Source organism: Clinocottus analis, unplaced genomic scaffold, assembly GCF_023055335.1.
Source record: "Clinocottus analis isolate CAN_PGR_092001 unplaced genomic scaffold, fCliAna1.0.p SCAF_19, whole genome shotgun sequence".
Taxonomy (NCBI): Eukaryota; Metazoa; Chordata; class Actinopteri; order Perciformes; family Cottidae; genus Clinocottus; species Clinocottus analis.
Genome location: NW_027175920.1, coordinates 13,035,455 through 13,061,079, shown reverse-complemented (window position 1 = coordinate 13,061,079; position 25,625 = coordinate 13,035,455). Strand labels below are relative to the sequence as shown.

At 46.7% G+C, this 25,625-nt stretch overlaps 1 protein-coding gene across 14 annotated transcripts in view; it reads right to left on the bottom strand.

Annotated features, from left to right (window-relative positions):
• The window catches only part of cacna1g (calcium channel, voltage-dependent, T type, alpha 1G subunit), a 126,014-nt gene that overhangs the window by 19,947 nt on the left and 80,442 nt on the right, over positions 1-25,625 (bottom strand). For 6 of the 14 annotated variants that reach the window (XM_068582987.1, XM_068582985.1, XM_068582976.1 and 3 more), the window contains 8 exons: positions 25,328-25,396; positions 22,829-23,013; positions 17,610-17,736; positions 16,857-16,982; positions 16,615-16,704; positions 16,253-16,445; positions 14,558-14,608; positions 1,183-1,334 (listed from right to left, as the gene is read on the bottom strand). In XM_068582987.1, the coding sequence (XP_068439088.1) occupies positions 1,183-1,334; positions 14,558-14,608; positions 16,253-16,445; positions 16,615-16,704; positions 16,857-16,982; positions 17,610-17,736; positions 22,829-23,013; positions 25,328-25,396 (993 nt within the window). Of the gene's footprint in view, positions 1-1,182; positions 1,335-14,557; positions 14,609-16,231; positions 16,446-16,614; positions 16,705-16,856; positions 16,983-17,609; positions 17,737-22,828; positions 23,014-25,327; positions 25,397-25,625 lie in introns of all 14 variants that reach the window. The other 8 variants (XM_068582979.1, XM_068582986.1, XM_068582990.1 and 5 more) reach the window with 5 other exon arrangements.

The following is a 25,625-nucleotide window of genomic DNA, read 5'->3' as shown; positions in this document are numbered from 1 at the left end:
ACCAAAATACTTTGTATTCTACTCAACAACCTGCTATTGTACCAAAATACTTTGTATTCAACTCAACAACCTGCTATTGTACCAAAATACTTTGTATTCTACTCAACAACCTGCTATTGTACCAAAATACTTTGTATTCTACTCAACAACCTGCTATTGTACCAAAATACTTTGTATTCTACTCAACAACCTGCTATTGTACCAAAATACTTTGTATTCTACTCAACAACCTGCTCTTTCACTGTAACAACCTTCTATTGTGCCTAAAGACCTTTTATTTTGTACCCAAACACTGTGTATTTTACATAACTACCTTCTATTGTATCTAAAGACTTTCTATTCTACCTGGTAAACTTCTGTTTCGTGAACAACTTTTGTCCATTCTGGATAAATGGGACTTTGTCTCTTTTACTCTTGTGGCATTTTGCTAAGTACCATCTCTCCCTCCACCTCCCTCAGCCATCTTTTATTCTACCTTCACCTCAGGGTTCTGATCACTTCTGAGCAGGTGGCCAACAATCTGTGGAAACGCTAGAAATATTTCTAATTTGAGGGACAAAAGACAAATTCCAGCTGGAACAGCTGCCTGCTGGCGATTAACATGCTGGCTATAAATCCCAAGTATTCATAGCAGACCTAGGTGTGAATACTGAGGATACATGTGATTTGTATTACCTTTTGGGTGTACCAGAATGTGTTTTTCTCTCTTTTATTGGCTGTGTAATAATCTCATATTTATTGTTTTTGATCGCTCTTTTATAGTCAGTCCACCATTGACTTTCTTAGAAGGGCTCTCCAATTCTTTTATTGTCTGTTCCCTTTCTCATCCTTGTTTAAAGAACTAGTAATGATGTTTTTGAGATTCATTTTTATGATTGGCCTTTTATTATCATTGGCACCGCTTGCCTTTCTGACACTATCTGAAGTCCTGTGAAGCCATAAACCTGGAGCTCTAAATGAATATTACATTTTATATTAAAACCCAAAGCAGATATTTTGCAGATTCTCTGGCAATATTCACCCCAAAAAAGAAGCAAACATACATGTCACTAAGAGCAACATGTGACTTCAATGACATAAGACAAACCCCAGAACAAATTATAAAGTATTATTCAAGCGCAGGCATGACCAGTGAAAGCAGAGAGACCCTGTTTACCCCACCTTCCTCCCCCCAGATCTGACCTTGGGCTGCTGGTAGTGCTCCATGGACATGGTGATGACGTTGAGCCCTATGATGATGGTGATGAACAGGTCCAGGTAGGTGCTGGTGCACATCTTGTGGATGAGCAGGCGAGTGGGGGAGTAATCTGAGTAGTAGGGCTTACTCTGAGCTTCTGTTGGAAGTGGGAAGTAGTGGGGGGAGGGGAGAGGAGGAGGAGGAAGAGGGGGGGGTAGCGTCCATACAGTGAGATAGGAGGTAATAGACTGGGACACTGTACAGTAGACCTCGTGTGCAGAGGGCTGGAGCCTCCGAAAGCCGCTTTTAAAAATGAAAATAAAATGGTTAGCGAAACAACGACGACACCCTCCTCGCACTCAAGTCGCTCAAGGCGGTTGACTCACAGTGAGAAGAAGAGACATGTGAAGAGAGGTGTGAAGACATTAAGAAAGGGGGAAGGCGGATCAGATAATGGACGGAGAGAAAGAGAGACCGCAGCCAAGCCCTCCTGTTGTGACTAATCAAATCAAATTTCATCTCCTCGGATTAGAGAAATGTTGAAATTGACTCTCCTGTGAGCGAGTGTGATGGGAGATAAACAGCCCTGCTCGACATGTGTGTGTGTGTGTGTGTGCATGAAAGACTTTGTGGAGGAGGCTGCTGTCTAGACTTCCCCGTCTAGAGATTTGGCCACTTTTTGTTTTACCCCCTCTGTCTCTCTGAACATCATGCGTCACCCCCACTTACTTCTTTCACTTCTGTCCTCTCAGGAGGAGAACAGAACACACGAGAAAAGTTTCCCCTCGCCCTCCATCCATCACTTTGTTCCTCACCTCTCTCCTCCTTCCAGGAGAGGATGGATGGATGGATGGGCTGGGAGGTGAGGATGAGGAAGAGAGAGGAAGCGCTCGCACCATCTATCACCTTACCAGCGAAGGAGAGGCTCTGGGTCACGCTGGAAGTAGGGTGGAGAGACACACACACACACACACACACACACACTCAGACGCGAGCGTCCTTCAGGTGCTGTGAGCTCTCCCTCTCAGCCCAATTAGCCCAGGTGTGCTGCTGCGGCGGCAGCTGTGCTCGTCTGGAACGATTCCCACGAGTGTGTGTGTGTGTGTGTGAGTGTGTGTGTGTGTGTGTGTGTGTGCAGAGTGGTTTCCCTATTGTATCTGTGAACCTCCCTCCTCCTTCCTCCTCCTCCTCCAGAGATCAGGGGAGGCAGGGGAGCTGAGCAAGCAGACTCTGAACAGGATACGCCGCCCACTCCAGTCTTCAGGGGTTGAAATTTGCCTCTTGAGTGAAGTCCCATCGGGGACACGACGAGCGGAGAGCACGGACGACTATCACAGTGTCCGGGAGTGTGGGTATTCCACCAGCGTGCTAGCTTTGTATTTGGGGGACTCCTCCTCAACCAGCGATATGAGCCGGCCTGCAGACGCCTGCTCCGTATGGATTTCGTTCGCTCGCTCTGCTAATCGGGCCCCAAAGCGTCCTCCTGACCTGAGCTGGAAGACCGAGCTGCCGCTTCATTCACAGGGGAAGTCTGTCCTCGCTGACTCGTTTTCAAATTGGCCGGTACTCAAATAATAAGTGGGATGAACAAATTAGGACCATTCTCACAAAAAGGCAAAGTAAAAAACAAGGCACATTTTGTGCAATGCACATTTCCAAAGTGTTAAATCTGACTAATTACTGCAAATGTATCATGAATACTTCATGGTGCCTAGTTGGTCTCTCCAAGTGGGGATCACAAATGTATATTATCCTGAATTAATCACGGTCTGGAAGACTTTGTGGACTTTGTTGCATCGCAGCAAACAGCCAACCAAACCAGGGTGGAGCTCAGGAAACAGGGCGGGGCCTCAGTAGAGTTTCCTGTCCAATCATTTAAACAGGTGAACATTGAGGATAGGCACCAGGCTGAATTGAGCATCGCCAGTTGAGGAGTTGCCCTCCACGTTAATTATTCTTGCTGAAAGGTGATTATTGATATTGGCGACAGGGGAGATGGACTGGAATGCCGCCGTTGGGTGTTTGCCTGCTGCCCCTCGAGCGCCGACAGAGACGTGCGTGGCGGGAAGTGGGAAAACGACGCGGCCTCTGGTGTGCTGTGGTCTGTCCTATCAAACACCAGGCACTAAAACAAGACGGCGCGCTCAACCCCAGCAACACTTCCTCAGCTTGTCAGCTGTTTTTTATTAACGAGGCGGTAAGTTTTGGTTTGTTTTACGGGTAGACAATGATGAAGCCGATTCAAAGCACCGAGGGGGGAGTCTGGCTCGTCTCTGCATCGGGGCCGTTAGCTATTGCCGTCGTGGAATGCAACAACTTGGTTCACTCACTGGGAGTCCCTACTTACGGAGATGCTCCATCAACTTCCGACGAGCAGACATTATTTTTTACTCTGCTCTACTTCCTGTCTGCAGGTGTGCCGCCAGACACACACACACACACACACACACACCAGCAGTCCCTTATGTTTCACCTCCTCCTCTGCACTCCCCCATTCGTCTAAATACGTTGTTTCTAAAACTTTGTTTCTCTCGAGCACGGCGTACCTGCACGCCCATCTAGACGCCCAGAAAAAGGGTTTGGGATGGTGACGGCTGGAATAACTACGGCAGATTCTTCCTTAATATTACGGATGGGGCGAAGGGGGCGAGACCGGACGAGACATTTACTGGAGGAGAAATGGAAAAGAGAGAGACAGAAACCTTTTGGCTGAACTCGTCTCTAGAGGAGAAGGGAACGACGTGAAAGTTTAAGGGAGCCAGATTACACGGCTGCCCCAGTTCTCCTGCTCCACTGCTCTTTCCTCCGCAGAGGAAAACGCATGAGCATCTCCTGGCATCGCAATCTTCTTAGATTCTTTTATTCCGAGAAAGGTAGCAACAGATGGGGAAGATATTGAGCGGATTGTAGAAAATGATTTAGCGCCCACTGTTGCTGCCTTTCCCCCATCCACACCCCCCCCCCCCTTCCTCTTCGATCCTCTCCTCTCCTTCGCTGATGCGGCAGTCTCCACGCTGACACGCTGACAGAGGGAGGAGGCCGAGGTTCACACGCTGCAAACCTCCTCTGTGTGCAGGTTTGTGGTTACGAGGCCGGCTCTCTGCTTCTCCATCCTCGTCGTTCACACCAGTCGTGTGCACGTTGGACGGACCACACAGGACCATCGTCTCATGGGGACTTAGATCTCGGTATGTTCAATAACTCATTCATAGAACCTACGCTGGATGTATTTTTTGTTTGTGGCAAAATCGTATTCTTGGGTGACCCGCAAAAACAAGCTGTGCTCAGCCGGGTCGTGACCAATCCGATTTGTTTTGGGGGGGTCCAATGTCCACTGGATCCCGCTGCCTTTGTAACCGCCCAATTGCGATTCACACGTGGCTCATAAACACGCGGCAGTGCCTCCCGAGCTGCTGCATTGCGAGGCGAATAAAATCACAATTTACATCATCATGAAGTCACCGACATTTAAAATGAATGATGACAGGAGGCGGCACGAGGTTGTTGTCCCAACGCAACCCGGACGCCCTCCACCAAAAGCTTAGCGACGGAGCGATGGAGATCCCAGATGAAATCTTATGTAATTTTTTGTATTATTAATGATAATATCAGGCCCCTGCACACACTGAAGTGGTGGCTGTGTAACCGCAGTTAGTATTGTTGCTAAATGTAATATTTCATTTATATAATTTATATAATTATTTGGCTCCTTATTGAGCAACACCTGAAAAGCTGTCCAGTGCCATTCGGATACTTTGATACTTGGGTAACTGGCTTGTACTGGTTGTCTTTTTCTCTCGTGGAGGTGTGTTTTGCTTGGCGCGGTGGAGTTGCTCCACTTTCTCCGGTCCCCTGACTTTGGGTTGCCAGGAGCTCTTTCAGCAGCTGAATTGTTGCTTTGCATCCGTCGCCCTGCTCATGTTCGCAGAAGTGCCCCCCCTGTGACCCCGCCGCTTAAGCAAACATGGCAACACATTAGTCAAACATTTTCCACTCAGACGCGGAGTGATACCGAAAGTGCTCAGGAATTAGACGGCCCGTGGTTAATAAATCATGGTTGCTTCATCTGGGCCACCGGTTTTGTGAACTGCACAAGACATTTGGGAAATGTTCCCCGTGTACGCCGAAACAGCTCAACTGGATCGCAAAGCAGCGGGACCGCGTGGACGTTCTTTCCTGAATGACTTCACAGACTAACGACATGAGGAGATCTAAGAAGCCCCGTTGAAAGTCTGCCTGAGGTCCCACAGCAAGAAGGAAAAAACATGTGAGAGAAACCAAAAGACAGTAAATAATTCCCTGTCCAAAAACAACCCCAAGAGCCTCATTCCTCTTTTTTTTTTGCCCATCCGGAGTACTCACCTTCCCCCTGCGTGGACGCCTACTCTGAGCTCACCGTCGGGCGTGGTGAGGAGGTCAAGGGCCGGAGATTCGGCCTGGGAGTTGCTTTTGGACGCGGCCACGCTCCAAAACATATTCCATACATTTCCGAGGCGGTCTTTGTTGGGAAATACAGACACAGTAAGGGTCCTCGGTTGTGGTTGCCGATGAGAGGGAACCATGGCTGTACCGTGACCGCGTGGGTGAGCGCAGGTTGGGTTGGATATGTGGAGAATGGGTCTGGAACGGAGTGGACCTACAGCGGCACCAGAATGCGGTGATCGAGTGGCGGTGTCTACGGGAGCCTGTGAGGTGGAAAGGATGCCGTGCCAGCTACACTCCGATGAAAAGCGGGGCCTCACCGTGAATCTTAAAACAACACGAGACACTGCTACAGCTTCGATTCTTTGGTGCAATGGTTTCCGCTTAGCCGGATCCCCTCTGAATGTCTCCGAAGGCCTTTATGGGTTTGGTAGTTCCATCAGAGATTTACGGGTATTGGACTATTCGGGTGAGAAGTGCGGATAGGTATGGCTGACGGGAAATGGATGAGATGTAGGGACTTTAAAAGTTTGAAACCCACACGACAAAAAAGAGTGGCTGTGAAAGAACGGGCAGGGCAGAGGGCCGTAAAAGCAGCAACAGGGCACTTTTAGGTGAAAGATCGGGATGGAAATTAGTAAAATATCGGCGAGAAACGTTTAAAAAATGTTAATTTCTGAGGCAGTTAGGTTGGATGCTGCGGCTGCTTTTACGCCCCCGTCCTTCATGGTGAATGGCTCAGTAGTAAACCTTGAGACTCAGTGTGTGCCTGGAAAAGTGTGTCAATGTCAAGGACCCGGACGTCCAATTTAGAAATCCAGCAAACACTGAGTCTTAAAAAAAGAGAAAAGAAAAAGAGAAACATTTGTCAACACAAACAGTCGCTGTGAAACAATCAAAAATGAAAGATTTAACTGGAATTCCCGAGTGCTCTGCTGAATTTCTTAAATATCCAGCAGAGAGAAAGACAAACGGATACAGAGAGAACACGATAGAAAAGAGAAATGAATTAAACATGGGGGGGGGGGGGACAACAGAGAGGAGCAGCAGAGCAAATTGAGGGAGTCCAGAAGAAAACAGGCAAAGAAAGAAGGAAACATGACATCATCCAAAATGACAGGGCATGATAACGCGTAGACACACACACACACACAAAAACGACCACGCGCGTTCATCTGCGCTCTTTCGCGCACACAAACACACACACATAGTGCTGGTTCACATAGTAGACTGACACACCTCTTTCTGAGTCATACTTGAGCAGGATGGACCAATTGAAATGGGGGACTGAATGGTGAAGGCAAGCGATTGGACGGCGTGAGTGGAGGGCGGAGCAACAGGGATAACACTGATGACAAGGTACAGACCGATGGGAAGCTTTTCAACGGTATAATGACAAAGTGTGTCACCCTTCCTCCCTCTGCGGACTCCAGGTTTACACCCGGAGCAGCGATATCGACTCGGTGCCTGTCAAGTCCTCGTCAGGTAGATGGTATCAATATCTGAGCCTCCCTCGGTGAGTGTAAGAACCCAAATATTCACAAGTTCCTGTACTAACGCAGAACCGGACGTCCATCAAAAACAGATCCATCTTTTAAGTCTTGTCTGTTGAGAAATTTGCTCGGAGAAAGGCAAAGAAACAGAAATGCGATAGAGGGAAAGAGGAAAGGGAAACTCGAGAGAGAGCCGAGGTGAGTTGTGGCTGAGCTCTGAAATCAGCTGAACTGGAGAAATAATCCTCACTCAATTGTATCTGTAGCTCGACTCTGGGGATGATGCCGTTGGCCTGGTGCTCGGTCTGTTGCTCGGTCTGTTGCTCCTGCACTTTGGTCCCGACGTCACAGCTTCACAACTATTGGATGGATCGTAGTGTTCATTTTGCAGACGTCGTCTTCGGCCTTGGTTACACTTGTCTTTTCCTTTCCAACTTTTTGACATCCCATCACTTGATCATCAGGTGTGAAGGTCTGTACGAGACCGAGATGGGATCTTGCTCGCGTTGGGAGCCGATCGGCCGGACCGCACGCTCACGTGGTCTCGTTCCCGTTGTCACAAGTCCCATTGAAAAGACAAGTGTACCCACGGCCTCGGTCCTCGTCCTGTGTCAAATGTCCCCGTCAATCTTGATCATAGTTCATCAACCTCATCCCATCAAGTTTTAATCGACCGACAGTCTGAGCATTTTATTGTTTACTGTTAAAGTGTAACTATTTTAGTAGCATGAGACACTGAACTGTGCACGTTGATATAATATTGGCTTGTTTATGATGTGCTAGGTTCTTCTCGCCATCGTCTCATTTGTTGTCGAACATCTTTTGTCATAGTTTTTGTTCAGGAAAGCTGTGACATTTTTGAACATCAATGACAATCATGGTTTTCCCAAAAAATGAAGCCGAGTGGCTTAAGTGATCCTCTGGTGATCCTCTGACTTTTCCTCTACAGCACCGCCAGGTCGATATTACCGGATTTGAGTGAAACATCTCAACAGCCATTGGGCTGATCGTCATTGGAGTTTGGTCCAGACATCGTTGTTCCCCTCGTGTGCGACTTTACCTTACAACCTGACGCCACCAACTATCCAATAATTTAGGACCAAACCAACGACCTTCCCATCAGCTTCAGTGTCAGCATGCTACCACCCGAAACAGTACGTCTGCTGAACGGTGATCACCGCCATCGCTGAAGCACGGCCACGTCAGCGCCTGCACCCTGAACAAACTCCTCTGCTTCGCCTAAAGGAAGGAAAGTTCAGCATAACACGGAGAGCGGCGGCAGCTCTACGGTGGGACGGGTCTGCCACTCCGCTCTGCTTTCTGCAGATGAAATATTCATGGGGGAAAGTTCCCCAAATGAAACATTCAGCGTGAGCCTTGTCGGGGCAGTTTTTTCTCCCGCAAAAACAGTTTTTCAATCAAACTCGCCAAACGCTCTACGCGCTTTCGCAGCAATTATTAATGTTACAACGTTCTACTTTCTGTGGAAATTAACGAAATTCATTAGTCCCCTATATTACTTTCGATTTTGCCTTTGTCAGGCGTATCAACACCATCCATTCGTTTCTGTTTCTGTCACAGTACATATCCGTCATCGGCCCGTATATTTATAATGTCACCCAGGAGGCAAATTTGCCTCATTAGCTCGCTCTCTGATATGAAACCAAGACATCCAGCGGCACGCCCCCGAGCAGTTCCATTAACATGGTTTCCAGTCGCACGCTGACCGCCAAAAGTTATGAAAGATTCGTCACGATTGACTCCGTCACTTAACAGCACCACCTACCCCTCGTGGCGTTACACTTCTACTCCCCTCGATCTGCAACTCTGAGACTTCTTGGCCAAGTTACGTCACTCATACTCCTCTGAGAATCCCCCCTCCCTTCCTCTGCCTTTTATATTCATCCTCCCCTTCTAAAGGACGGGTGCTATTAATCACATCTCTGCAACTGAGGAACAGAAGAAAGAAAGAAAGAAAGAAAGAAAGAAAGAAAGAAAGAAAGAAAGAGAGCAATGTGCAAACTTCAGTAAGATTCATCTCTGTTAGCTCTGACCCAGATACAGATGAGGATTGGCACCGGCTGGCTTACGAGTGTGTGTGAGTGTGTGTGTGTGTGTGTGTGTGTGTGTGTGAGTGTGTGTGTGTGTGTGTGTGTGTGAGTGCCTGTAGATGAAGAACAGCTATTCATGGAATGTCAAGCTGCTTTGCATTTACCCACACTTATGTTTTTGGATGTGTGTCTGTGTGTGTGTGTCTGTGTACGTGTGTGTGTGTGTGTTTGTGTGTGTTGTGCCGATGAGTGAGGAGATGATCCTATTATCCTCGTGTTGTTGTTGACTGCTGGCCGTGTAGTGACAACAGAGATTAACAGCAGAACATATGAAAGGACTTTTGTTTACCGACCTCAAGGTGATGAGGATTTATGAATCTGCATGGAGAGGAACGACAGACACATTGTCCGCATCAGCTGCTATCGGCAGACTTGTAAGCTCACTTTTCTGCAAAAGACAACACCGTTCACGAAGTTTAAAAGCCCCCCTTCTATTGGACTTTTAAAAAAAAAAGAGTTTTAAAAAGTTTGGAAAACTGTGCGAACCTCAAAGTAAGTCTGACCGGCGTTTGGGATTATTAAAGTTTCACAAAGACATTTCTTGCCAAGGGAGAAGTCTGTAATCCTACAATGTAAGACTGGAGTATTCTAATGAGGTTTAATATGAGCAGATGTTGTCAATTCATCATGACTTTTATTACTTGGGCAATGTTCATATTTTTGGTTTGCATTAAGACATAAAATGCACGAGCAAAGATAATACGCTACTGTTTCAGAGGATGTAATGCTCCGTAAGAGGCTTGTTCATTTTGCAAACAGCTTCCATCAGCATGTTTCACTGTGCTTCTACTCTTTACCCTCAATTGAATGTTGGATTGAACGCACCAACAGTGAATATTCAAAGGTTATGACATCCGTGGCCATAATGATCCAGTCTTCAAAAAACCACGCCGTAAACAGTAAACATGAGGACGCCTACGCTGGTGGCAGCTGTTCTGTCCGTGCACATGCACTCCTTGATGGAGATGACTGTTTCAGGGCGCGATGTGATGAGCGAGTGTGATGAGAGAGTGAACTCTGTCTTATTCGCGTGGGGGCTGACCCAGCCAGAGCGAGCTCGGGCTGCAGTGTCGATCTGTTCAGCCCGTTTGGAAGTCGAGGGCCATCTGTTGACATGGCAAGAGCCAGAGCTCTCTGACGGACTCGTTGGAGGCGTACCAGCATGGTACACACACACACACACACACACACACACACACACACACACACACACACACACACACACACGCACGCCTATATGCAAATGGAACATTCATTCTTAAAGATCTCGCATGGTTTAAAGGATGTGAACTCTTAGAATAAATGCTAAATGGTACTCATAAACTCAACAGTATTGTTGTACCAGCGGCCAAATAGGCTTTCTCTGCTGGCCTAAACAGAAGAAGCTATAGCTGTTTTTATTTTTTAATAATTCACAGTTATATCTATTTTATAATGTAATTGTTTTTCACAAATACACCACATGGATTATCTCACCCTGCCTGTGAGACACGCGCGATAGAAACTGGAAAGCAGGTCTTCGTAGCTCGCCGTTAGCTTGAGAGCTAACTAGCGCTCGCGATCAGCTGGCGTGGTGACCACTACAATTGCCCTTCACTGACTTGTAGCAGGTTAATTGTTTTTTTCAACCCTGTCTCCGTAAGAAATAACCTTTGTTCGACATCATATTCACAGGTTGAGACGTGTCCCTTGGGACTGGATGCTAACGAACACATAAGCAATACAATGAAGCGCTCGTTCTTGGTGCCTGGACCGTGCGGGGGCAGGGCGTCTCCAAGCACAGCTGCTGATTAGTAAATACGCAGGTGAACAAAACGAGGAGACGCTTCTTCGGTACATCACATCGCACGGACTCTGCACAACTGAAGAGACTGGATGTTTAATGAACCGTCTTATCGGCGACCATTAGCTTTACCTTTAAGTGCACTCCGACAGACAACGTGAAAACACATCACTAAAAGTACCTTTTTATGAAAATGCTGACACTGTCTACAAAAACCATGCTCGGTTATAAAAATATTTAATTTGTTTGCCTTTTGCAAAAGAATACCTCCTCCCAGCCAAAAAACAATGATTTAACATTTATACTTTTCCAGTTAATAACTTTGGGCACTTGGCTAAGGAAGAGATTTCAAACGATCTCGACGAAAGATTGCGGTCTGGCTTGCTATGAAAGATACCATTTGGTTTCGACAAGCACACAATGTTCCCCTGACTTGAATCAAAGGGGATTTGTTGCCTAAAACCAGGATGTGAACACCGGTCTCTGGTGACACAGTCTTGTGTTTTGTACACCAGCGTCCACCCTGAACCACCCACATGCAACGTCCGGGCGGTACAAGAGTGCGGTGCTTCAAATCATTCCAACCGAACATAATCCTGGCAGCAACCACGCTGCCCACAAAATGGAACTGGCAAAACAAATCAGCAGTATGTCAACACAATTTCTGGCGAACGGGTTTCGGTTTCGTAGCGGCATCGAGCTCCCGGAGGACTTTGAGGAATGGCACGAGCAGAGCTGCTTTTGTCTCGCTAGTAGTTACCCTTTCGGTTTTTGACTGCTTTTCAGTCAAATTAAGCAAATGGAGGATGACACTTTGAGCTCTAGGAACTTGCAACAGGCATTTATTTTCAGACATTTGTTGGGGGACTGGATGCTTCATCGGATAATCCACCCCATCTTCGTACTGTCATCGCGAGCATTTCAGCATGCTGACCTGAGCGTTCAGCCCATTGGCGTGAAGGAGAAAACCATGTGTACACGTGTGTTTCCAACCCATGCATGTCTGTGGCTACATGGTCACAACCTGAATCTGTGTGCGTCTGTGCATCCACCACCTCTCCCATATGCATCCCTCCTCCTTCCTCCATCATCATCTCAGGCAAAATCATAATCTGCCTCCTCAAATGTCTCCTCTCTCTTTTTTCCTGTCCTCCGCTAACGATAGGAGTCCGCAAACTCAAACACACACACACACACACACACACACACTAGGGAAATGGCAAGAACCAATACAACAGTACCAAGTCAATGCCAAAGTTCTGAAAATGTGACGGTACTTTTGTTTTCTGGACCGCAGGTTCCATGGAGAGGGAAAGCGCTCAAGACGGACAGCATCTAAACTCCAAAAGGACGCTGTAAACTCATTATTGAACCCTAGTCATACACTGAAAAAACACCGTCGTGAACAACAAATACAACGAATCCTGTAAGTTTGGTAATATTGCTATCGAGTGCTACATTTCTGCTAACGTCATAGCCTTTGCAAAAACACCGTATTTTGTGAGTGTTGACCATCTTAACACTAAAGACGCGACTAGCTCACTGCATTCTTTCTGTTTGTTTTGTATACTTGGCACTTCTACAGTTGCCTTTGGGTAAAAATAACAAAATACTGCAAGCACTTGGGAAATGCCGCACAGGATCAGCAACGGGGCGGGTTGGGGTCCTGCTCGCCTCTCAGACTGAGAGAAGAGGGGATTTGGGGATGAGAGCTGCTCCTGCATATTTAACAACCTGTTCTGCAGCTATCTGCCCCCTGATACACACACACACACACACACACACACAAATACCATTTTATTGCAACAACAACATTTGGGGCCAAAGCTGTGGAGATTTCAGCTGGAAAAACTAGTTAGATACTCTAATGGAGTTTGTTGCAGTTTAATTTACTGTGGTACATCTACATATTTTGGCGCTGGCTGTTTTCAAATTAAACTTTAAAGTTGAGCACAGACTCAATGGGAAAATAACAGAATGCTCTTGATTGAATTTCTGTGGTCCGATGCCCCTTTAATGGAGGCCAGTGACTTTTAAAAGAGGGTTTTATTAAAACGTCAGCACCAGAGAGAGATCCCGTTTACCCAAGAGGGCACCACTTGTACAGGCTGATCACGCTCTGATCTACTGTAGCAGCACTGAGTTGTAATTACAATGCTCGACAAGAGAAACGCCACTCAGGGAAGTTTAAAGGATGATTCCAAGCTATCGAAACGTGGACCTCATTACAAGAGCTTTGGCCACCATTCCTATTGGTAATAATAACTGGAAGTTTAAGGTTGCTTCTTCGGATATATTTGTCTTGGATTCATTTAGCGTGTTAGTATACTAACGTGCTTAACTAATATGGTTAGTTGGTAATCACCATGAACATGTCTGCATGTGAATGCAGAGTCTGTCCGTGACAGGAGAAGATTCTGGTATCTGAAGCATTGCTGTCTGGTATTGACCAATCACGGTTGAGCAGCCGCTGCTTGTATGCAGATTGGAGAGAAAGAACTTGTATCAACGCCGAGCATCTATATGATGACAATGTATCTACTCATTATTCACTTCAAATTAGCTTCACATTAGCTGGTAATTAGTAATATTGCCGGTTGAACCCAGAGGCGGGATACTCAACGGGCCGATAACTGACGGGCTCCGAGGTTGCCTCAATAGTCTGCTGGCATGATTGTTGACCTTTAGTCTTGTTTTTAGTTGTGCTGGCAAGGCTCTCAGTCGGTTGGTCCACCACTTCGGTTCAGACTGAAATATCTCTACTGAAGGGATCGCAGATTCATTTCGTGTAGACATTCATGGTCCCAACAGGAACTCCAAAGACGTTGGTGATCCTCTGACTTTTCATCTCGAGCCATCAGCAGGTTTAAATGTTTCTCTTATTTAAGGAAATACCTCCACTTCACTGGATGGATCAATGCTCTTGTCTCATTACAACCTGTGTAATAATCTCAGTGCTCATGCCTCTTGCCCTACACTTCCTGGATCTCAGCAATTACTTTGCTGAGCACAACAGTATCACAGCTAACAGAAAAGATGGATACCCCCAGAGAAAAGTGGATGCAGTAAACTGGAACTATTCTTTGTGTCCTGTAAGAATGATTTGACTGCGGCGTCCTTGGTTTGTGAGGAAAAATACGCTCTGGAATCCTTTACCAACAAACAAGTCCAACATTTGCCGCCCGTCAGTGCCCTTTCCCTGTCTCACCACATCCCCATCTCAGTTTCCCTGCCACCCTAACGAGACAAGAGTCTCCTTTTCTTGTGGTGGTGGTGGTGGTTGTGGTGGTGGTACAGCGGTGCAGTGCCGTGGACGGTGGATGGATCGCGGTGGGTGTGGAAGTGCTGTGAAAGACAAAGCCACGACAGAGAAAACAGGTAACAGCATGTCCAGCGAACGGAGAGCTAATGGGAGAGAGGCAGGGGGGCGGGGACGCGGGATGGGGCCCTACCTCCCGTGATCATTGAACTTGGAAACCCTAGCCACCATGGTGGGTGGTCGTGGTCGGTGGTGGTGAGGGTTTTTTTTTTTTTAAAAAGGGACACACAGAACATGCTGAAAACTCTGTACCTTTCAATGTGCCTTCAGAGAGGGCCCAACTCACCCCCGGAACCAATAAATCTAGAGGAATGAGACCGTGTTAGTCAGACAGAAGCAGAAGAAAGCAAGGAAGGAAGGTTGACTGAGAGTTTGAAAAAGGAGAGAGTCAAAGAGAGAGAAAGAGGGAAAGAGAGATGGAGTAAGGTCAGAAGGAAGCGATGACAGATTAAGCTGGTTTATGTTCCTACGTTTTGTCTTTCCAGTAATTCTGAGTCCAGTTCTTTGGATTAACACTTTTTTTTGTTTTGTAACAACCAGGAACCCGTTCGGTTGTCTCTCAAACCAAAGTTCTTGAACCAAAGTAGACATTTACAACCACCTTAAAAACTGTTTTCTACAGACTTGCACCAGTAAGATATCTCTTTTCTCGAAGCCTTTTTGTCTCGCTATTTTCCAAATGAACCAACATCTAGACTTGTTTTTGGCCCTAAACCGTACCGGAAAAGGTTTCCTGGCAAAAAAATACCAAGCCAGTGGAAAAAATTAACAACCTTTTCAACCCAAAAATATCTGAAAAGGAAGAAGCGAAAAAAGGGAGACGGACTTCAAAATATGTAAGGTTTTGTGTGCTTTCAGGAGAAGGGGCGTAACGTGTACATGTGTTAGTGAGCAAGGGTCTGGGAGAGTTTCTCGATTGATTGGATACCCTTGGCAGACGCCTCCTGAAAAAGGAAGATCCATTTCCATCTGTATTTCTCAAGAGTTGGATGGAAACATTTCTATTGTCAAAGAAAACGATCATGTCATATAGACGGCACTTTAAGAAAACAATAATGTCCACTGCTCCTTGTAGAAATTGAATGAAGTGCCTTGGATTACGTGGTTAAAATGTCGAGGCACCAAATCCACAAAAAGGTCTAATGCTAGCATATGCTAGCACTGGCGTTTCTGCCCAAAGGAGACAGTGGAAAGTATACAAAACCAAACCAAGCAGTTTGTCACCAACTCTTTTACAGCCAAAGGGGAGGTGGGAACGGGCAGGGAATTAACGCTAACTCCTACAAATCTCACCCAAATGGATCTCAGAAAACTACAGGGGGAAGCTCTTCATTGTCTTGAAGGTTTTCGTCTTTCCCTGCCCCTTCGGCTGTACTAAACCACATGCAGAAGAGGGGAAGGGAGGGGGGTCGTCTCGTTTTCCTTTGTGGCGATTGAATGGCCAACGACTCCCCCTCCCTCTAGCTCTGTGTACCCGCTACCATGCAAGCCCGTCTGCCAGCACTCACTGGGCATGCTCCAAGGGGCCATCCCAAGCACGACGTCTACAGAAGACCAGGCAAGGTAAGGGAGCAGGGGAGGGGGGGGGGGGGATGCTACCGCCAGCGGTCAGCTGTCCTAGCTCTGCAAAGCAGCCGATTGTGGAGGCTTTTCTTTAACTTGATCAATTTGTTGCTGGAGTTGAAGAAGAGCCTCCACAGTCTGGAGTCTGCGGAGCCACAATAGGTGACCATCGGACAAAAACTGGCCGGAGGGCCGACAAGGAAAGGAAAGGGGAAGGTTCTACCGCAGAATAGCATCTGTAGTTGGTACTAGCTTACTAATTGCGTTCTTCCGAATTCGGCCAAACCAAATCAAAAAGCAAAAGAACAAAAGGCTCAGGCTCAAATCAAGCAGGACTCAGAAAGATGTGGAAAGACTACCGACCAGCCAGCTCCTTCTCCTTACTCCGTCTCTTTTTCTCCATGCGTTTCAGTCTCTTTTCCTCCCTGAGTTTGGCCTCGGCGGCTTCCTGGTGGCGCCGACACTTGTGGAAGTTCTCCACCACGACACCCACGAACATGTTGAGCACGAAGAAGGCCACGATCAGCAGGAAGGAGATGAAGTAAAGCAGCATCCACGGGTTGTGGTTCATTACGGGCTGAAACACACACAAAGTACAGAGGATTATGAATACCTGTTGGCCAAGTAAATACTTTTGAGCGGGATGGCCCCACATGATTTTTTTCAGCTATAGCCAAACGATATGAGCGATGGTCTTACTTTACTTTAACTGTGTGCTTTTATGTTAAGACTTTCAATGTATTTACCTGTTGGTCAACTCCTACGGCGTCTAGTCCGTTATACATAATGTCCACCCAGCCATCTTTTGACGCCAGAACAAACAGAGACATCAAGGCCTGAGGTAGAGAAAGGGAAGACACGGTGTGAGAGAAATACATACTACACTGAAATGCTTGCCAAAACCTAATATTGAAGCAGCAGCGGGGGGAAAAAACACATTTATTTACACATTTATTGAGCAGAAATCTCGGCACGTCGGATGCCTCACCTGTCCCAGGTTGTCAAAGTTGTACTTGTGTCTCTCCCATTTGTTTTTGTTCAGCAAACAGTCAGACTTGTTGGTGATGTTCATGACTTCATCTCCTACGCAAACAAAGAACTTCCCTTTGAAGAGCTACGGGGAGAAAAACACAGACTTGCCCGTTATTAACAGAAGAATGGGTCAAAAAACCAAATGGACCGAAGTTTGTTGAAAGTTTCAGAAACGTCTCATAGCATCTCATCTAAGTATATGTTCTTGGTATAAAATATATCACAAATAGATCATGAGTCAGTGAATAACAACACTGGAACTTCCAACATTTTGCACTTTTTCAAACACCGAAGGTGCAGTTCAGACTATTTATAAAAATAAGTCACTTTATTAAGTGATGACCCCTTTGTGACACGGCTTTACTTCTACATCTGGTTCATAGACATAAACATGTCGATAGGCAGGAGCCTGAAGTACTCCAAGGGCATGTAGCTCGTTGGGAGAGATTGATCCTTGGGCTGTTAGCCATGAGAGCTCCATTACGGCCAGATACACGTATACATAAATGTGCTAGTGTATGAATTATAATGTACAGAGTGCAACGGGAGGAAAACATTTTTTTGTGCTGGGATTTCGTGATGCAAGTACTACCAAGAGGAGAAAGGATAATGTGTTTGCCTTCCACAGTGCAGTTTAACGGCCCTATTGGTTTTTATTGTCTATATTTTTGTTTCTGTTTCCTCCCTTCTCCTCACCCTCCCCTCTCACCTGCACTCCCAGGATGCCGAAGATAATGAAGAAGGCGCAGCAGATGACCACGATGTTGCCGATGGGCTTCAGTGACGACATCAGGGTCTCCACCACCAGCTTCAGCCCCGGGGCTCTGCTGATCACACTGCAACACACGCAATGTAAACGGATGTTAGGGCTTGTGCAGGGCCCTCTTAGGTCCAAATGGAGCGTGTATCCCTGGACGTGTCTGCACACACGCTTTCTTGGTTTCCCTTGTTTAACCCAGTCAGAAGCTCTTCTTCCCATTCCACAACATTTCAAGTCTAAAAGAAAACACCTGTTGGCCCACTGACAAGTTCAATTATCTTTCTATCGCTTTAAAAACAACAACAACAACTCCTTCACTTCACTTTCTGCCTCCTTTCATTTCTGCAGTCAAGGAAGCAGACACATCCAATTTAGCCGACAGACTGATGTTTAATTAGTGCCAGCATGGCACCCGGCACTGCACCGCACTGCAGTTGAGCTTCTCCGACAGGGTAAAAAAAAAAAAAGAAATCACACACACAATGTAAAACCTGCCATCTGCACAGGCTCACACACACACAAACAACACGTGTATGCGTACATGCATGAGCACACACGCACATGCAGGCATAAGATGACACATGAAAAGGCCTCGAGGAGAAAAACAATGCAACAAAGAGAAAGAGGCTGTTCCGGTGATATTCGGCTCTGCCTCCGTCCGCCTGTGTCTAACTTGCATGGTTTTCCCTTCACACACACGGCTGAGTGAAGGGGAAAACCGATCGCACATTAGGAGACGACCCGACATAATGAAAGGGGGCCAGGACCGACCACCGATCAATAGGCCCCATCGGAAAAATAACAAGCCGATGGCTACGCCTCACCGCTTTTCACTTTGGTATTCTGTTGAGGTGCGGTACCACTGCCGAGCTACAGAGGGCGCCGGTGCTCAAGAGCCGCCGCCGCACGCGTCCCCTGCTGGGGACGAGATGCAGTCCTGTGCTGCTGTGAGAACATTTATGCGTCGGCTCGCTCGGCAGAGGCGAGGATTGATGTCCGGTCTAAGTGTTGTTGTCTGGAGAAGACTCTCTTTGAGCAGTTATGACATATCTCTCTGTGCAGTGGAGTAGAAACACAAAACCCTGCACAAATTGCTTGCAGATGCTTGTGGATTCCTTGTTTTCTTGGAGAGACGGGGTGTCAAATGTTTAGCTAATTTGGGTGTTTCAAGGTTTTTATTATTAGTTTATTTGTATCCCTCCACGCTCCTGATCCATTCAACTTGTCAACCTTTCATAAAGAAGTGAGAGGAGAAAGACGCCCAGGAGAACACATGAAGAAACTGAGAGAAAGAAAGGCTGAAGTGCAAGTCGGGGGAAGTCAGTAAGTTCATCAGGGACGGAAACGCATCGTTTACTGCTCGATCCCTCGGATCCCACATAACCAAATGTCCCCACGCGGTGCTGCTTTTGCATATGAAAAACCCCTCAGCCAACCTCTCCACCATGTTCTGCTTCTGCGCTCCGACTAACACCCTGAAGTGAGAAGGCTCATTGAGGAGGGGAGCAGGCGGAGAGACGAGCCTCTCATGCCGAGTCAATGCACTCTGATGAGGAGGGACGCGCGCGCGGCGACGGGTTCCTCTCCATAAAACTCCACTTGCACACGCCGCACACACACAAAGCCAAAAGAACGGCGGGGCGAGCAGGAGCTGGACGGGAGGAGAGCCGCGGGGAGAAAAAGGAGGCGCCTCGCTATTTCTGATCTACCTCTACCGCATAATTTTCATAGCAGCTCCCAGCGTGTCCTTGTTTTTCGAGCGGGAAGGAGTTCACCCGCCCGTCTCCCGCCTCCACCCGCCGTGTCCCTCGCACCGAGGAAGGAGAACAACAAGTGGCAGACGTGTTCCCACGGCGCAAACACAGGGTGTAATTAGGAGACGCGGGGAGATAGAAAATAGGAAATAGAGGGAGGAGGAGAGGGCTGCTAGGTGAGCGGGGGATGAAGAGGGAATAAAGAATGAGGCAGCAGCTATTTCTTTTTGCGTGTGAACTTAATCACCTCGCTGTGTAAATTCCTCTCCTGTGTTTCAGCCTACAGCTGTCAGACTCCACCACTCGCAGCTCTCGTACCCTGCACTAAGACTTCTGCAATATCCCTTTAAGGGCTATTTTCCTACTGGAAATGGCATTGTTACAGACATTACAGCAGTTAAAGGCTTTACTTTTCAATCCCACATCTTTCAGGGGTTTTTTTTCCACAGAGAAAACACTACATTTGTTGTTGCTATTTTTAGTCAAAGGCCTTTGAGTTTAACTTGATTTGATTACCCAGAAATGAGCCTAGTAGCAACAATTAAACTAGTCGGGCTGCTGATTTGCAATAGATTGCACTAAAGATGAGGATGGAAACTTAGTTAACTGACTTTCACTTTTGTTTACCGACTTCATGAATCAGCAGGACGTGTGATAATGCGTAATATTAACTTTGGGTGACAGGTCTGGCTTCATATTTCGATAGTCGAGCCTACTTTACATATTTTTTGGGGGGGAGATGCTACTTTGGTTGGAATGAAAAGCCAATTCACAGCAGTGCATTTTAGGTACCTAACAAACAGATCCAACCGCTTCTATTAAAAATATTAGGTTTGCGTTGTTGAGTTTGGCAGAAGCACTCGTACAGTAGCTCCCAAAGGAATCTTTAATCGCTACTTAAACAGAAACACGGTTTTAATGGGACCTAAGCAATAATTCAACACTGTGTTGACCGGACTAAATGATCTCTTTAACATCAATTTAAGTACTTGCAGTACACGGTTACCAATGCATATAGCATACCCACAGCACACTAATAGCTTATGCAGTAGCCTTTAATGCTGCGCACCTCCTTTTGGATAGAAAGTTAATAACTACCATGTAAAATGATTTTTTGCTTTCACGTAACTCATCCGCAGCCTCGGCGGAGGAGAGAGCCAGGCAACCAAGCTCAGCTTATTCCCTTTTCTATTCCCGTCCTCTCCTGTTTCATCCCCGCTCCCTCTCTGGCGGTCTTTACAGCCTCCCTAATCCTGTTCCTTTATGCCATTTTGCATTTTCCTCAAACTGAAGACATCACTCCTGAGAGAAATGGTTGCCCTTTGCTTTTAAAAATATTTCCGGCCCCTGAAACTGAAAAAAAAATGCCTTGAATTCCCACTTGTAATGGCCTCGTATTTTAAAACCTCCCTAACTTGACATTGATGCAGCTTCGGGCCCACTGCCCTCTGAGGAGTAAACGTGAGGATTCAGCAGCGTTTAGAGGGAAACCTGATTGCTGCTCTTTTCAGGAGCTCTTTTCAGGTGCTCAGTCAGTCATCGTGGCACCAGATCTAATTAGAAAGCCACTTGTTTGACAACAAGTGGGCCCTTTAATGTCACATTAATGTACCATTTACGAGTTCTTTATCTGCAGTAATCCGCCGTCACTGTGGTAACTAAACCGCACTGTGAAGTATGTAGGCGTATGTTTGAATCATCTGCTTCCTCTTCTGCTGCTGCTCGATAGCCTCCCCGCTCACGTGGAGGCGAGGCTTCTATGTTCACCTCTGCAGCCGGGTCAGATGTGTCTACAGTCACAGAAAAAAAATCCATTTCACACGAGTTGGCTGACTGACCTGCAGGAAGTACGTGTACGTCATGACATGAACCAGGAAGTGAGTCTGTAAAAAAAAAAAATGTAACTGGGAGCTGGGAATATATTTACAACTCACTCTTGCATTTGAGTTCCCTTTGGTAAACAGTTTTGCAGTGGCGATGTCTCGGGCTCTTATTGTGAAAGGTAAGAACAGAAGGTTCTAGTACTACCAACCTACTTGTTGTAGCGCACTGCTAATTGTTGTAGTGCTCTGCTACTTGTACACTGCTACTTGTTGTCAAGCTCTGCTAATTGTTGTAGTGCTATGCTACTTGTCTGCTGCTACTTGTTTAGCGCTCTGCTACTTGTTGGAGTACTCTGCTACTTGTTGTAGAGTTCTGATACTTGTACGCTGATACTTGTCTGCTGCTACTTGTTGTCGTGCTCTACTACTTGTACGCTGCTACTTGCCGCGCTCTGCTAATTGTTGTAGTGCTCTACTACTTGTACGCTGCTACTTGTTGTCGTGCTCTACTACTTGTACGCTGATACTTGTTGTCGTGCTCTACTACTTGTACGCTGCTACTTGCCGCGCTCTGCTAATTGTTGGAGTACTCTGCTACTTGTTGTAGAGTTCTGATACTTGTACGCTGATACTTGGACGCTGCTACTTGTTTAGCGCTCTGCTAATTGTTGTAGTGCTATGCTACTTGTCTGCTGCTACTTGCTAGAGCGCTCTACTACACTGTTGGAGTACTCTGCTACTTGTTGTAGAGTTCTGATACTTGTACGCTGATACTTGTAGCGTTTTCATACTTGTAGCGCTGTTGTAACACAGTCATTCAAAGCGTTATTCAACAATCTCAACGGGAAAGAAATTATGACGGTATTTGGCTGTATTTGGTGCAGCCCGATCCAACTCGTCGTCACATTGACCTTTTTACATTACAAGGATTTGATGGTCTGATGTGTGACAGAAAAAAAATGGCGCAGTATGAAGACGAAGAGAAAGCTTGAAGGCCGGCAGAGCGAAATAAGTTTCGGAAGAAGATTTCACTTTTGTGTCAAAGGTGAAAGCTATCGACGCAAAGAGACAGGAACAATCAGCCGTGTTTAGTGGGTAAATTTGGCAGGGAGAAAATTAATATTTCATTTGTGTGCTCTTCCCGAGGACTGTGATGAATATTCAAAAGGTAGGGCGAAGCCTGGAGAGCTCCCCTCCAACAGATGAGCCAGCGAGCATGCGTCTGCGAGCCGAGTCGAAAGCGACGCGCCACACTCACAAACACACACACATGCAAACGGCACGAACACACAGTAAAGCTAAGGGCCGAGGAGTGTGCATACACACACACACACACACACACACACACATCTCCCAAAAGCTCCAAACGGTTGCACACGTCAGAGCTGAGAGAAAGCTCAGTTTGTTTCACCTCCATCTCAAAAGAAAACATCCACATCCGGCGCTGTTATTATCTCATGAGTCCGGGCGAATGGAGAGATCCAAACTTGTGTGGTCCGTCAGTACTGGCCCTGTAATATCTACCACAAAGCACGTCCAGCCACACATTTTTTCCGCCACGTACCGTGAGGCGTCCTCGGCTGCTGCTTACCGTAGCGGCCTCAGGGTCCTCAGCAGCCGCAGCACTCTGAGCATGCCCAGGATCTTGGTCCCGGAGTTGGAGAGCAGAGACACCAGGATGTCGATGACGGAGATCATCACCAGCATCCCATCCAGAATGTTCCAGCTGCTCCTCAGGTAGGACTTGTGGCCCAAACACCAGCCCAACGCCACGATCTGGGAAACCGAACGGGGCGAATGAGTCACGTAAACCGCTGCAGTACTGATGAGGCTGCGGGTGTGTTTGAAATACAATATTACCTCCAAAAAGAAGGGCATTTAAAGCCACACCAATCAGTGGATCAATATCTATTTTTGAGTGCGCGTTCCCATATCTGCTCGTTATCAAGCCATCTTTGGAGCCAATGCTTAATGTCCTTTGAGCACGGCTTATTGACTTCGGGAAGCGATTGTTGGCAGCGAAAACCGCAAAAGCTGCAAGCTTTTCCAAGACCTCATTTTTAATACCATAGGTTCCCTTATTCCCTTATTCTTCCCATCAAGCAATTTGCATACTCGAAGCAAAAAAATAATAATAGAGACAGACTGACTTGTTTTTTTTTCTTCTTTTCGTAGCTCAAACTTATTAAATCAGGCCACGACAGCTATTTTCGCTTCATGCATTTCTTAACATCTCATGTAACGGAAGAGATGAGAGCGCCAGAGAGGACGAGGGAGATGGATAGAAGAAGATTTACATTAGCTGATGTTAATCAATGCACAGCAGCATTTACTGTATGTGAGTGGGAATCATCAAAGGGGCTGATCACACCTCATGAATACGAGACAGTCCAGTCAGCTTCTACTGACGGACACTTCCCAACGTGGTGCTTTTCATTGTAACGCATGGATTTGAGGGTTATAATCCTCCGTGTTGAGCGCGTTACACCGATTAGAAAGAACAAGTTCACATTCACTGTTCCCAGTTGTGTTCAAGGTACCAAAACTCACTTCTAAGCGGCCCAGACAGTGTTGCCCTTTACCCAGGTTAAGTAGCAGCAAACACCCAGTGTGCAACACGAGGAGCTGCTGCTGCAGTCGGGAGCTCTCCATCTGCGGCCGGAGCTCCCGACTGCAGCGAAGCCGGGTCTGGATCTGCGAGTCTGACCTGAAGGAGTTTGAGGTCAACCTGCGAGATTTTAACTCATCTGAGTCCGACGCGGCGGCACCGATGACGAGCATTAAGAACAAGCAGCCGATCGGCTCACCGGCGCTCTCGTTTACTTATGAAGGTCACACAGAGGCACCTGCAATGAATTGAGACCGATTCAAAACCGGTTAAAGGTTCCTTACACTAGCTTTAAGTTGAAGTGAAGAAGCAATATCAGCAAATTACACTTTCTGTTTCAGCGATGGTACTCACTGGGACCCCAGTGATTGATATCTTAAGATTACGTCATTATTATTATTAGTATACTGAAGTCGGAAGTCTAGACAACGGAGGCCGCTGAGCCCAGGTTTAGAAACTTCTCTTCCTTCTGGTGCCTTTTTGAAAAGGTTATCTTGCATAGACAATAAATATAACCAGGTAAAAGGTGCATAACAATAAACATATACATAGAATAAAACAATAGTAGATAAATACGGTAGATAACCGCGCATCAATAAGGTGTTTGGAGGTTTACTGTTGCTGGAGTAGATGAAGTTAGTTTGAACTATAGACTCGGGCCTCATTCAAAAGGACCACAAAGTAAATCTTGAAAGTTGTAAAGGGATTATTAGGGCATGAAAGCAGCATTCTGGGATCAATTTACAACTTTGCACCACACTTCAAGAGATTACTTTAGACTTAAACGATACAACCCGGTGTGTGTGTGTGTGTGTGTGTGTGTGTGTGTGTGCGTGTGTGTGTGTGTGTGTGTGTGGGACGGGCCCTATACGTTCGTGATCCTGCACTGACACCAGAAATAGAGACAGAGGCTTTGAATGAGAGACACCGGTGAACTCTCCTCCCCTCAGCCTTCGCTTCCCTCCTGCCTACGCCTGCACGGACCTCCATTCAAAGCCGGTCCATTTGAATACTGGCGAGACAATCCTCCGCTTAGCATTATGAAACAGCCCTGAGAGCGTGTGTGTGTGTGTGTGTGTGTGTGTTCCTCTCCTCCTCTTCCCTCTTAACTCTGTTGTCATTTGTATTTTCGGGGCTTACAGTGCATGCGGCTATCAAGCAGACTGTATTTTCTCTGCAGCTTAATGTCTGAGAGTCTGCCGCTGGATTCCTCCACCCAAAATGCGCACACTTGCGGAGTAAACGCAGCTGTTTAATCTTGTTTTCTTCCCGAAGCTCCAGACAAACGATGAGGTGTGGTACCAAACAATCCTGAGCTGCCAGTTTGCATTCTGCAGCGTAAGTAGTCCCAGGCTGCAGTGCACTCAGGAATTAACTGAATCGTTGTGGACTTGGGATGTGCAACGGAAGCCAAGAGGAAGCCAAGAGGACTCCCACAGAACGGTTTTGCAAACTAATGTGTCGCTGGAATGCGTCTCTCACCTTTATGAACATCTCAGCCACAAAGATCGCCGTGAAGATGTAGTTGGACAGCTTCAGGAAGATCCGCTCCTGCAGTGGAGAAGGGAGAGAGACCCGTTGAGTCGAGGAACTTGCTGAGACTTCTAATGATTTCAAAATGCACATTTTTGTTCCGAGCATGTTTTTTCTACCGAGTTTGTTCTTTGTCTGTCTCCAAATTGATCTGAATAATGTATGAGGGAGCTATTTTCCTCGCACACTATCTGAAAAACATCTTTGTACAAACATCCCTGTTGCCCTCGCTAATGATGGCTGGCAG